The 13,137-nt window shown below is 41.6% G+C and overlaps 1 protein-coding gene across 1 annotated transcript in view; it reads left to right on the top strand.

Annotated features, from left to right (window-relative positions):
• The window catches only part of VTCN1 (V-set domain containing T cell activation inhibitor 1), a 70,514-nt gene extending 57,811 nt beyond the window's left edge, over positions 1 to 12,703 (top strand). The window contains exons 4-6 of the mRNA XM_050778995.1: positions 2,238 to 2,516; positions 8,523 to 8,693; positions 11,080 to 12,703. Coding sequence (XP_050634952.1) covers positions 2,238 to 2,516; positions 8,523 to 8,647 — 404 coding nt within the window. The 3' untranslated portion in view covers positions 8,648 to 8,693; positions 11,080 to 12,703. The remainder of the gene's footprint in view (positions 1 to 2,237; positions 2,517 to 8,522; positions 8,694 to 11,079) is intronic.
• The last annotated feature ends 434 nt before the right edge of the window (positions 12,704 to 13,137 follow it).

Raw genomic sequence — 13,137 nt, 5'->3', positions numbered from 1 at the left:
TAACATAGTATTGAATTATAACTCAAAGGTATAGAATAAATACATATGACTTCATACTTTTTAAATAAATGAGGGATATGAAACAAATTCCCCTTACAGATGAATTCCAAATAATTTATTTAGATCTCTTCCCCTCCAGAAAATGGAGCTTGAAACCTTCCCTACCCCACTCAGGGTATATTGGACTTAGTGAAATCCAGCTTGCAAAGAAATCCGGCAAACACTGCTTTAGTCAGGTGATCCAGGTTAACATCATTAATAAGTCATGTTAACAGCATGTTCCTTCTGATAGGATGTGATGAGAAGGGCACTTTGCCTCCTGTGCTCTTCCTCTCTCAAACCTGTAACCTCAGTCTAATCAGGAGAGAAACATCAGATGAATTCCAACAGAGGGTCGTCCTACAAAATACCTAACCAGTACTCCTCAAAAACTGTGAAGGTCATGGAAAATACCTAACCAGTACTCCTCAAAACAGTCAAGGTCATGGAATATACAGAAATTGGGAAAACATGACAGACTAGAAGGAACTCAGGCAACATGATGACCAAAGCATGGTGGTGTTCTGGATGGAATCCTGGAACAGAAAAAGAACATTAGTGGAAAAACTTGAAATACAAATCAAATCTGGTATTTAATTGATAGTAATGTACCGATGACAGTTTCTCTGTTTTTTTTTTTTTTTTTTTTTCGAGATGGAGTTTCGCTCTTGTGGCCCAGGCTGGAGTGCAATGGCGCGATCTAGGCTCACCACAACCTCCGCCTCCTGGGTTCAAGTGATTCTCCTGCCTCAGCTTCCCAAGTAGCTGGGATTACAGGCATGCGCCTCCACACCTAGCTAATTTTGTATTTTTAGTAGAGACTGGCTTTCTCCATGTTGGTCAACTGGTCTCGAACTCCCAGCCTCAGGTGATCTGCCCACCTCAGCCTCCCAAAGTGCTGGGATTACAGGCATGAGCCACTGCGCCTGGCCAGTTTCTCAGTTTTGACTAATGCACATTGGTTATTTAAGATGTTAACATTAGAGGAAACTGGGTGAGGCTTATGCCGGAACTCTATACCTTCTATGCAACTCTTCTGTACACCCAAAATTATTTCAAAATTAAAAGTTGATTTTTTTTTTTTTTTTTTTTTTTTTTTTTTTGAGACGGAGTCTCGCTCTGCCGCCCAGGCTGGAGTGCAGTGGCCGGATCTCAGCTCACTGCAAGCTCTGCCTCCCGGGTTCACGCCATTCTCCTGCCTCAGCCTCCCAAAAGTTGATTTGTTTTTTAATGGGGATGATAGTATTCACAGGAGTGTTGTGAGGATCAAATGAAATAAGGTCTGGAATACAGTACTGGCACAGAGTATACCCTCAATGAATGGTGGTTCATTGTCATGTAAACTTAGTTTCCCACATCATCTCCCAAGAGCATGTTCCCTGCCTGCTCCGAGCATATGAGTCTTGTCTCCCCTGCTCGATAACAGACTCCTTAAGGGTTAGGCAAGGGCTTTCCTTTTACTACTTACTCAGCACCAGCTCAGTCCCAGGTAAAGGAAGATGCCAAATAAATTAATAAATTATATTTTTCCCCCATAAAAAGTCCAGGCTTTAACATTTTTCCACAACTGTCTCTCTGCCTGGATATGGGGGGAAGCTAAGTCTTAATTTCAAAATGCAGTTACCTCTCTAGTGAGGAGAATTACCTTGGAGGAAAACAAACTTCTATTTCTATCCCTGGATACCAGAGCTGGACGATATCTGCCCAAGCAAACTCCAAATCTCTGTGATGACAAAGTTTGTGGATGGAATTTCTCTGGGTGATAGATGAATGCTGTTTGTTTCTTCTTTCTCCTTCTCCCTCCCCACCCTAACTTTATCCTCCAGGGAGAAAAATACATAAAATCCGGAAGCTTCATAGATCCCTAGGAAAATGCCTAATTTCCCTAAGGGATAAGCTTTTTTATGACCACTGAAGTTCCTCTTACTTGGAGAAAATTATCTATTGTAACAATAATATACCTAGAATTTAGGTCCTTGGGGTTTGTGATTGGCCAAAGGGTTGTGATGTATAGCAATACTATGAGCAAATAATTATTCGTGCCTATAATACAATCGGCCACACACAGATGGACCTCTGAGGAAGTACTGAGTAGCTTCAATGGTTAAAAAAAAAAAAAAAAAAAGACTGCATTTTTAAGACCTAGTACTTATGTGTCTGACTTTGGCATCTGCTCTTTCCGACTTTTGACCCTGCAGCCTTCAGCATGCCAGAGGTGAATGTGGACTATAACGCCAGCTCAGAGACCTTGCGGTGTGAGGCTCCCCGATGGTTCCCCCAGCCCACAGTGGTCTGGGCATCCCAAGTTGACCAGGGAGCCAACTTCTCGGAAGTCTCCAATACCAGCTTTGAGCTGAACTCTGAGAATGTGACCATGAAGGTTGTGTCTGTGCTATACAATGTTACGATCAACAACACATACTCCTGTATGATTGAAAATGACATTGCCAAAGCAACAGGGGATATCAAAGTGACAGGTGGGTTCCTCCCTACTTTTGTATGGATTTACTGAGGAAAGAGTAAAATCTAAATTAAAATTTAATTACATTAATAGATACATATACCAAGGCACAAAAATCTCTATAGAGTCCTCTTCACTAAGAGTTTGATCACTCAATTCCAGTTAAGATTGTATTACATAAGAGAAAGCCCAACACAAAACAATATGTATGACATATAGGTTGAAGATGGCAATTAGGTTTCATCTTGTATGCTTTCTCATTGACCGGTTGTCTGGGGGACAGTGTTTAGGATTCTGAGGCTCTGTGTAACTCAGTAGGACTACCTTGGCATAGCAGTGGGGAAGTGATAATTAATTACTTGACATCTTTGATATGTTCAGCTGGACTTCAAGCCCTCCAAATCTTAGACTAGAAACCAAGGTTTGGTTCACCCTGACTTTGAGAAGCCTGTGAATCTGAAGACTAAAGTCTGGAGTCTGACTTAGTTTTGTTCATCCCTCATGGGACTGACTCATGATCCCACTAATTTGGCTCAGGATTAATCTGAAACCCTTAGATGGAACTGGTCTCCCAGCACCCTAGCTGAGAACTGGCTGAGAAGACCCAGCACCCTAGTCTCCCTGCAGTGCTTTAGAGCATACAAAACCTTAGGTTGAGCTAGTATCAAGAAAATGCATAGACTGAATTATGACTTTTAAGACCATCCTTCCTGGGGCTAAACTGGGTTCAAACTGTAGTGAAAGGAGTATGTCAGGAGGCCGCCATTTAAATCAAACCTAGCACTGGGCACAAAATACCTTACACATTATAAGTACCCTATAAATGTTTGCTGAATCTAACTGAATAAATCATATTCTTATGATTTTTTAATTTGAAATTATACATATGAACCCAAAATTATCTACAACTCTGATATATCAATTTAAAAAATAAATTGTACACACACACACACACAAAAGTAGCCTATGGAATGTGAGAAAATATTTGTAAATCATTTATCTAAATAAGGGGTTTCAATCCAGAATATATTAAGAACTCCTACAACTCAACAACAACAAAAATCAAATAACTTCATTTTAAAATGGGCAAAGTACTTGAAGACAGATTCATCCCAAGATGATATAAAAATAACTAAAAGGCAAATGAAAAGATGCTAATCACTAATTATCGGAGAAATGCAAGTCAAAACCACAATGAGATATCACCTAATGCCCATTAGGATGGCTACTCTAAAAACAAAACAAAATAAAGCAAAAACAGAAAATAACATGTTGGTGAGGATGTGGAAAAATTGGAACCCTAATGCACTGTTAGTGGGACTGTAAAATGGTGCAACTGCTATAGGAAATAGTATAAAGTGTCATCAAAACAATTTAAAAAAATAACTACTGAGAGGTGAAGCCAGTCAGACTTCCTGGGTCAAGTGGGGAGTTGGAGAACTTTTCTGCCTAGCTGGAGGATTGTAAATGCACCAATCAGCGCTCTGTGTCAAGCTAAAGGATTGTAAATGCACCAATCAACACTCTGTAAAAACGGACCAATCAGCACTCTGTAAAATGGACTAATCAGCCTTCTGTAAAATGGACCAATCAGCAGGATGTGGTTAGGGCTAAATAAGGGAATAAAAGCTGGCCACCGGAGCCAGCAGCGGCACCGCACTGGGGTCCCCTTCCAAGGTTGTGGATGGTTTGTTCTTTCGCTGTTCACCATCAATCTTGCTGCTGCTCACTCTTTGGGTCCGCACTACCTTTAAAAGCTGTAACACTCACTGAAGTGGTCTGTGGCTTTATTCCTGAAGTCAGCGAGACCAGGAACCCACCAGGAGGAACAAGCAGCTCCAGACGTGCCATATCTGAACATCTGAAGAAACAAACTCCAGACACAACGTGTTTGAGAACTGTAATACTCAGGCCAGGCGTGGTGGCTCACAACTGTAATCCCAGCACTTTGGGAGGCTGAGGCGGGCGGATCACGAGGTCAGGAGATTGAGACCATCCTGGCTAACACAGTGAAACCCCGTCTCTACTAAAAAAAAAAATACAAAAAATTAGCCGCGCGTGGTGGTGGTCGTCTGTAGTCCCAGCTACTCGGGAGGTTGAGGCAGGAGAATGGCGTGAACCTCGGAGGTGGAGCTTGCAGTGAGCCGAGATCGTGCCACTGCACTCCAGTCTGGGCAATAGAGCAAGACTCCGTCTCAAAGAGGAAAAAAATAAATAAATAAATAAATAACAATCATCGCGAGGGTCCGCAGCTTCATTCTTGAAGTCAGCAAGACCAAGAACCCACCAGAAGCAACCAATTCTGGACGCACTACCATATGATCTAACAGTCCTGCTTCTGGGTATGCCTCCAAAAGAATACAGAGTCTGAATCAGATATTTGCACATCAGTGGTCACAGTAGCACTATTCACAAAAGTCAAGAGGTAGAATCAACCCAAAATGTCCATTAGTAGATGACTAGATAAAATATGGTATACACATACAATAGAATAACATTCAGGCTCAAAAAGGAAGGAAATCCTATTATGTGCTACGACATGAATGAACTTTCAGGACATTACAGGACATTATGCTATGTGAAATAAGCCAGTCACAAAAAGACAAATACTGTATGTTTTAAACAAGGCACCTAAAGCAGTCAAATTCACAGAAACAGAAAGTAGAACGGTGGTTAGCAGGGGGCAGGGTGGAGGAGTTGAAGGAGAAAGAGGTTTTTGTTTAATGAGTATAGAGTTTCAGATTTGCAAAATGAAAAAGTTCTAATGATTTGTTTTATAACAATGTGGATATACACTACTGAACTGTACACTTAAAAATGGTTAAGATGGTACATTTGTTGTGTTTTTACTGCAATTTCTTAAAAGTATCTAATTAAAAAATTATATATGAGAGTGAGAGCTCTTGCGCCATCTTGAGGAACAAATTGGCAACTATCCTGGTTAGGATTATTAGTTGCCTGTAACAGAAAACGGGTATAAATAAACCTAGGCTGAAAGGGAAATGTATGAAGTGTACTGGAATGTGATGGAACCAAAGACAGGAAGTTCAGTTGACTTCAGGAACAGCTGGAACCAGGAACTTAAATCCCATTGGGATTCTTTGTCTCTCATTTCTACTTAATTCTTTCTTTACTCTCTCTTGTTTTAGTCCATATGGCAAGAGGTGGTTGCCAAGTGTTCCTATATTCAAAAATCTCTTAAGAGAGTGATGAGACTGAACCTCAATTCATCAGTCTCATTCTACATTCCCAAGAAGGACTTCGACTCAACTTGGGTCAGTTGCCCATACCTAGGCAAATGAGTCAGTATCTGATGAAAGGCCTTCGCAGAAGAGAAGGAGGGACTGAAGGAAGGAGGGACTGAAGTATTGGTCATTTAAAACAATGGGTGCTGACAACAGTATCTCAGTCCAGTTCTCAGTAAAAAGCTCCAAACTGTGTAAATAATGTCTTCTAGTAGCAAGAGCCATAACTGAACAAGACATAGACGTTGAGCACACCTTTTATTCAATTAATAGATCTTTCTTCTTTACATGCTTGTTGGATACATCAAAACAAGTGTTTGAAGTGTCAGTCTAGGATGAAATGCAACATTTAGTAGCTTAAAATTAAGAAAATAGCAGAATTTCTTATTGTTATACACGAAGTAGGTGCTCCATACATGTTTTTAAACAATTAAGTGGGGCCATGGGATTTACATCCTGTGTTCTCTGCCTATACTACTAATTTAGGTCATTCATTTAACAAATATCTATTGTGTGCCAAGTATGTTCAGAGTACTTTTTTAAGCCCCCTGAGATACTGAAATGAATAGTGTAAGTATCAAAAGAGAAATTAATCACAGTGTAGATTTAGTACCTATGGGAAAGGATTGTTAATTATGACTGAAGTGGATCCATAGATAAGGCAGAGTTCAGGCTGGAAGACAAAAAATGGTTTGGATAAAATGGGAAGACATGAAGTCAGGAGCTTACAGTAATGGTCTGGGGGAGAAACTGTGAGAGTGTTAACTGGGGCAGGGGAAATGGGAAAGAAAAGGGGGAAGAATCAAAAGTTGCTTAAACAAAATAATGTGCAGTCCTCGGTGATGCAAATGTGAAAGTCAAGAGAAATCACAAGTCAAAATGGGTTTGATATTTCTACCCAGAATACTTAGAAGGTTGGTGATGCTACCAGGAAAAAAAAAAAAAACCAAAACATAGGAGCAACATGTATGAGGAGTAGATGAGAGTTTTAGAGATGTTCAGTTTAAAATGCCCATAGTGTACCCAGGTAGCGATGCCCAGTGCTTAGCACAATACTCCAGCATGTGGTAGGTTTTGGGGAAAACACTACACCCTTACTCCATATATTTCCTTTTATGAGAAGGGATCCCCACCAGTGTAATCTTTTTAGCCTCTCTCTTCCTCCCTCTTTCACTCTTCCCCGGAGAACAAGGAATTAATTTATCTGATTGTTGAGTATATTAGGAGCAGCTGGACATAAGTAGCTCAGCTCCTTCTTTTTCTCTTTGTTTTTGCTAACACTTAGGAAGCCCGTGTCCATTCTGCTGTGCTCCTCCAGGCCGTCAGTTGTTCAGGGGTAGAATCTGCTCTTGCAGTAGACTTGTGCCAGTCTGGTTCTGTCTGACTGGGGAGTCTAGACTGTAGCCCACTTGCCTGCCTACAAAGCCTCATTCTCTATTAACAGATTTTCAGCACTAAGGGTGATATTTTGATCTTCCAGTTGCCTTACTTTTTTGTCCTTTAATTGCTTCAGAGCTAAGCTGGGGAAGAGGCTGTTATTTATTGGACTCCTTTGAACCCCAATAGTAGGTACTCAGAAATATTTACTGAATAATTATGTTTTTAAACGACATTATCTAGCAGCAACTGGAAATCTAGATGTGGAACTCAGGACAGAGTTCAAACTAAGGAGGTAGACTTGGAAATGACCAGCATGAAAGTGATGCTTAGTAGGCTTGAGTGATGTTGGTTCTATTGTTGTTTTTACAGCCAATACTTATGGAGTGCTTATTATGGGCCAGACACTGTTCTAAGTGCTTGGCATGCATTAACTCATTAATCCTCATAAGAACCCTATGAAGTAGGTTATTAGTATTTTAGCCCTATTTATAGATGAAGAAACTGGAGCACATATATTGAGTAACTTGCCTAAAGTCACACAGCTGGTAAGTGACAGAGCTGAAATGAAATAAAAGAGATGGGATTGGGGCCGGGCGCGGTGGCTCAAGCCTGTAATCCCAGCACTTTGGGAGACCGAGACGGGCAGATCACGAGGTCAGGAGATCGAGACCATCCTCGCTAACCCAGTGAAACCCCGTCTCTACTAAAAAATACAAAAAACTAGCCGGGTGCGGTGGTGGGGGCCTGTAGTTCCAGCTGCTCGGGAGGCTGAGGCAGGAGAATGGCGTAAACCCGGGAGGTGGAGTTTGCAGTGAGCTGAGATCCGGCCACTGCACTCCAGCCTTGGCGACAGGGCGAGACTCCGTCTCAAAAAAAAAAAAAAAAAAAAAAAAAAAAAAAAAAAGAGAGATAGGATTGTCTAGGGAGGAAATCGAGCAAAAGAAGTATTATTTCATTTCTTTACATCTACCTTTCTCTACTTCAGAATGGGAATAATACTTCCCAGACACTTTATAATGGTATGATGAAAGCTAATGTAATAACATGGATCCTGTAAAGATCACTGCCTGGAGGGAAAATGCATCTCAAGCCAAGAACTGGCCATGGCTATTTGTTTAGCCTATTCTTTATTTGGTAACCAATAACAATCTCTGTATTGGTATAGTTTTTCATTCGGCTGAGTGTTCACTGGAGTGGACCACAGAATGGAATTTTCTTTGAAGAAAGAGAAAGCTCTACTTTTAAGCCAGTTATGGAAAGGTGGGCAAAGGGTAAAAAACTGCCTGTATTAGAAACAACTTGTTCTGTTTTTCAGGTACTTTTCTTTGCTAACCAGTCATGTGAAGAAGATATCCAGCTTCTCCTGCTGACCCTTAACTTTTTCTCTCACTTCACAGAATCTGAGATCAAAAGACGGAGTCACCTACAGCTGCTAAACTCAAAGGCTTCTCTGTGTGTCTCTTCTTTCCTTGCCATCAGCTGGGCACTTCTGCCTCTCGCCCCTTACCTGATGCTAAAATAATGTGCCTCGGCCACAAAAAAAGCATGCAAAGTCATTGTTACAACAGGTGAGATTAATCACAAATAGTGTGGGAGACTGGTTCTGTGGGTGCTTGTGCTCCTAATGAGAGTCAGATAGCCTTCAGCATCAGCCACACAGAGAAACATTTAATGACACCAGGGCTGTGACATTATTTCCACTACTACTGGGAAAGGTAATCATTTGTTAGGTAAGCAAACAGCCTAGACTTCATTGACAGACCCATAGGAAAAATAACATACAATTCAAGTATTTGTGTAAATTCAAATACCTTATAAGTTACTCAGTCATCAATGAAGGCAAAATAACTTATTGAAGAGAAAGAGATATTTAGCCCTGACTAATGACCCTGAATTTCACTGTTATTTATAAAGCATGATGACATGCATATCATCATTCACATGAAAACCCCTCCCTGCCCCTCCAGCCGGCCCCCGTGGACAGTTGGCAGATGACTCACCAACTAGCCCTCCTGCTGAGATTTCCTTCTCACTTCAGTCCTCTGGCTCCAATGGTTGTTAGGATATTTCCTTTTGAATATTCTTCTGCATATGAAATGTGTAGAAAGCTGAGATCATGCAATTCCAGTTGATACTCCCATATTACTCAGTGGAATCCCCACCAAGCCTCCAGGTTTAGAGCCTCAGAGCTATTTTTGTCTCCCCTCTGTCCCTCATGTCAATTTCTTAACCCCTACCTATCACATTTTCCCATGTTGCCTCTCAGATGGACCCTAATCCAGCCTTCATCATCTCACACCCAGCCTGGTTTTGAAACACTGTGCCTGCTCCTTCCTTTCCCTATTTTAGCTGATAGGAAACACGGTGCCAGAATCGAAGTATTCTGAAACATGATTTCATCATAGCCTTCCTTTGCTCCAGAGCCTAAAGTGACTCTCTGGGCATTACTATATCAAAGTTAAAGTCACAGACACATACCTACCATTACTACCTACCACTGCTGCTGCCTACCACTACCTGCTACCTACCGTTACTTTCTGGTCTTGCTCCCTCCCTCACTGTCTTTTCCTGAAAATCTTCTCTACTCTATGGCAACTTATACCCACTACTTCCTTTATCCATTGTAGGAAAGTGCTTCCTAGCTTATATCCCACCTTCCCGAGGGTCTTTGTATTTTACATCCTCTTGGCATGCATGTATGATTTATAGCTTACACTCTCCAAGGCGCATGTATTCCTTGCCTACATTGCTAAGTCCTCAGGGGCAGGTAAAGATCTGTTGATCTGCTTCTTTTCATTCCTTCTCTTGTTCTCCAAGATTTCACTATAGTGCAGCGAACAAAGGAGATTCTTTGTAAGGAAACCCGCCAGTTTTCATCATTTCCAATCCTCCGCAGTTGTCAGCAGAGACTTCCCTAAGGAAACTGTAACTTGGGAATCTCACTAGTACAGGGAAAAGCACTTTTTTCTCTCGCTGATTCCCCACAACACTGCAAATGAGTGTTTAATAACCTGCAACTAAATAAAATGTCCTATATAACATAGCTGACTCATCTTTACCTTGTATTCCCTTACAGTAATAATTGACAGCTTAAAAAAAAAAAAAGCCATGACATACATCTAATGGATAATATTCACAGGCAGCACATGTAGGCTTACATACAATTACCCAGTTAGCTGCAGTCCACCTTTTCCTCCCTGGCACCATAGAGGAATAACCATAAATCAAGTAGATTTTTTAAAGTAAATGAATAAGGCTGGGCACAGAGGCTCACACCTATAACCGCAGCACTTTGAGAGGCCAAGATGGGAGGACTGATTGAGCCCAGGAGTTTAAGACCAACCTGGGCAATATGGTGAGACCCCATCTCTACAAAAAAATTAAAAAATTAGCCAGGCATGGAGGTGCACCTGTGGTCCCAGCTACTCAGGAGGCTGAGGTGGAAGGATTGCATGAGCCCAGGAGGCTGAGGCTACAGTGAGCTTTGTTTGCACCACTGCACTACAGGTGGGGCAATAGAGTGAGACCCTATCTCAAAAAAAATTAATAAAAGTAAATGAATAGAACATTATTTGAGACACACAATATAATGAGTCATGGCATTTTAGGCCACACACACTCCCTGGTTAGGAATTGCAGCCGAAACCACCCTTCCACCTCTATTCAGGAGACTGCCCAGACTCCTCTCAGTTCTCATTTACTATGAGGACCCGTCTCTTCCTTGAGACTGCCACTGGGATGATACCCCATTAAGGAGAGACGCAAGCTATCTCTTTTTCCCCAGCAACCCATGGGACCATGTGGCCTCAATAGAACAACATCGAAATACTGAAAAATAAGCCCCTTTCTAAACAAGAGATACACCACGCAGTGGCAGGGAAGCTCTCAGTTCTCAATAATTGTTTTGTAAATGGCTATAATGGTATCTTATTGCTGTTATTTCCACAATCCCAGGGATCTACACAAGTATTTCACCACCAGATATGACCTAGTTTTATATTTCTGGGAGGAAATGAATTCATATCTGGAAGTCTGGGGTGAACAAACAAGAACAAGAAACAAAAGGAAGCCAAAAGCAAAAGACTCCAACATGAACAAGATAAATCTATCTTCAGAGGCATATTAGAAGTTGGGAAAATAATTCATCTGAACTAGGCAAGTGTGTTAAGAGTGATAAGTAAAGTGCACATGGAACAAGTGATCCCAGATCTCAGGGACCTCCCCCTACCTATCACCTGGGGAGTGAGAGGATAGGATAGGATATTGAATGTCCTTTGTCTCTGAATTTTTAGTTATATGTGCTGTAATGCTGCTCTGAGGAAACTCCTGGAAAGCCTATCCCAATATATCCACATCTTATATTCCACAAATTAAGCTGTAGTAGGTACTCTAAGACGCTGCTAATTGACTGCCACTTCGCAGCTCAGGGGCAGCTGCATTTTAGTAATGGGTCAAACGATTTACTTTTTATGATGCTTCCAAAGGTGTCTCAGCTTCTCTTCCCAACTGACAAATGCCAAAGATAAGAAAAATGATCATAATTTTAGCATAAACAAAGCAGTCGGCAACACTGATTTTATAAATAAACTGAGCACCTTCTTTTTAAACAAATGTGGATTTATTTCTCAAATGATGTTCATCCGTGAATGGTCCAGGGAAGGACCTTTCACCCTGAATAGATGGCATTATATCATCACAAGCTCTGAGGCTTCTCCTTTCCGTCCTGCATGGACAGCTATGACCTCAGTTTTCAATAGTAGTGGGACTCAGCTGGGGTGATTTCGCCCCCCATCCCCAAGGGAATGTCTGAAGACAATTTTTGTTACCACAGTGAGGGAGTGGAGGAGGATACAGTGCTACTAGCATCTAGCGGATAGAGGCCAGGGATGCTGCTCAACCTCCTACCATGTACAGGATGTCTCCCCATTACAATTACCCAATCTGAAGGGTCAACTGTGTCAGGGCTAAGAAACCCTGGTTTCGAGTAGAAAAGGGCATAGAAAGAGGGGAGCCAACAAAGCTGTCTGCTTCCTCACATTAGTCATTGGCAAGTAAGCATTCTGTCTGTTTGGCTGCCGCCTCAGCACAGAGAGCCAGAACTCTATCAGGCACCAGAATAACACCTCTCAGCGAACGGAGTTGACAAGGCCTGTGGGAAATGCCTGATGGGATTATCTTCAGCTTGTTGAGCTTCTAAGTTTCTTTCCTTTCATTCTACCCTGCAAGCCAAGTTCTGTAAGAGAGCTGCCTGAGTTCTAGCTCAGGTTTTCTTACTCTGAATTTAGATCTCCAGACCCTGCCTGGCCACGATTCAAATTAAGGCAACAAACATATACTTTTCACGAAGCACACAGAGACTTTTGAAAGCAAGGACAATGACTGTTGGAATTGAGGCCCTGAGGAATGAAGCTTTGATGGACAAGAATATGTTTCCAGCCCCCTTCCCACACTTTTCATGTGTTAACCACTGCCTTCCTGGACCTTGGAGCCATGGTGACTGTATTACATGTTGTTATGGAAAACTGGTTTTAGAGTGCTGATCGTTCAAGAGAATGATTAAATATACATTTCCTACACCGTTGTCTGCCTGGTTTGTCAAAAAAAAAGTGAGTGAAGGCAAGATGGACTGAAAAGCCATAGAGTAGGTTCTAAAGATTAGTACCTAGCACTTAACAGGCCTTCAATAAACGTTTGTTGAGTGAATGGGTAAATGAATGGGAGGAATGATAAGACTGTGAGTATGGGCTGGGTGGCTGGGTCTAGTTTCTTGGTGAAAATGCACTGGGCTTATACCAGCCAGGCACATTTCCATCTTGGAAAATACTAGTGGCAATGGGCTTCAGGCAGATAAATGTAGAAGGAATACATATAGGTGGACAAACTAATTGCTCTAGTGTCGAGAAATCTGACTTTCACTACTGAGCAATTACTAAATTCTCAAATATTAGAGCTGTAAAAAACTCAAAGTCATCTTTTCTAGTCCTTTAATTTTTCAGATCAAGACCCAGAGGC

Source organism: Macaca thibetana, chromosome 1, assembly GCF_024542745.1.
Source record: "Macaca thibetana thibetana isolate TM-01 chromosome 1, ASM2454274v1, whole genome shotgun sequence".
Taxonomy (NCBI): domain Eukaryota; kingdom Metazoa; phylum Chordata; class Mammalia; order Primates; family Cercopithecidae; genus Macaca; species Macaca thibetana.
The sequence above is the reverse complement of the archived record's forward strand: the minus strand, read 5'-3'. Positions and strand labels throughout refer to the sequence as shown.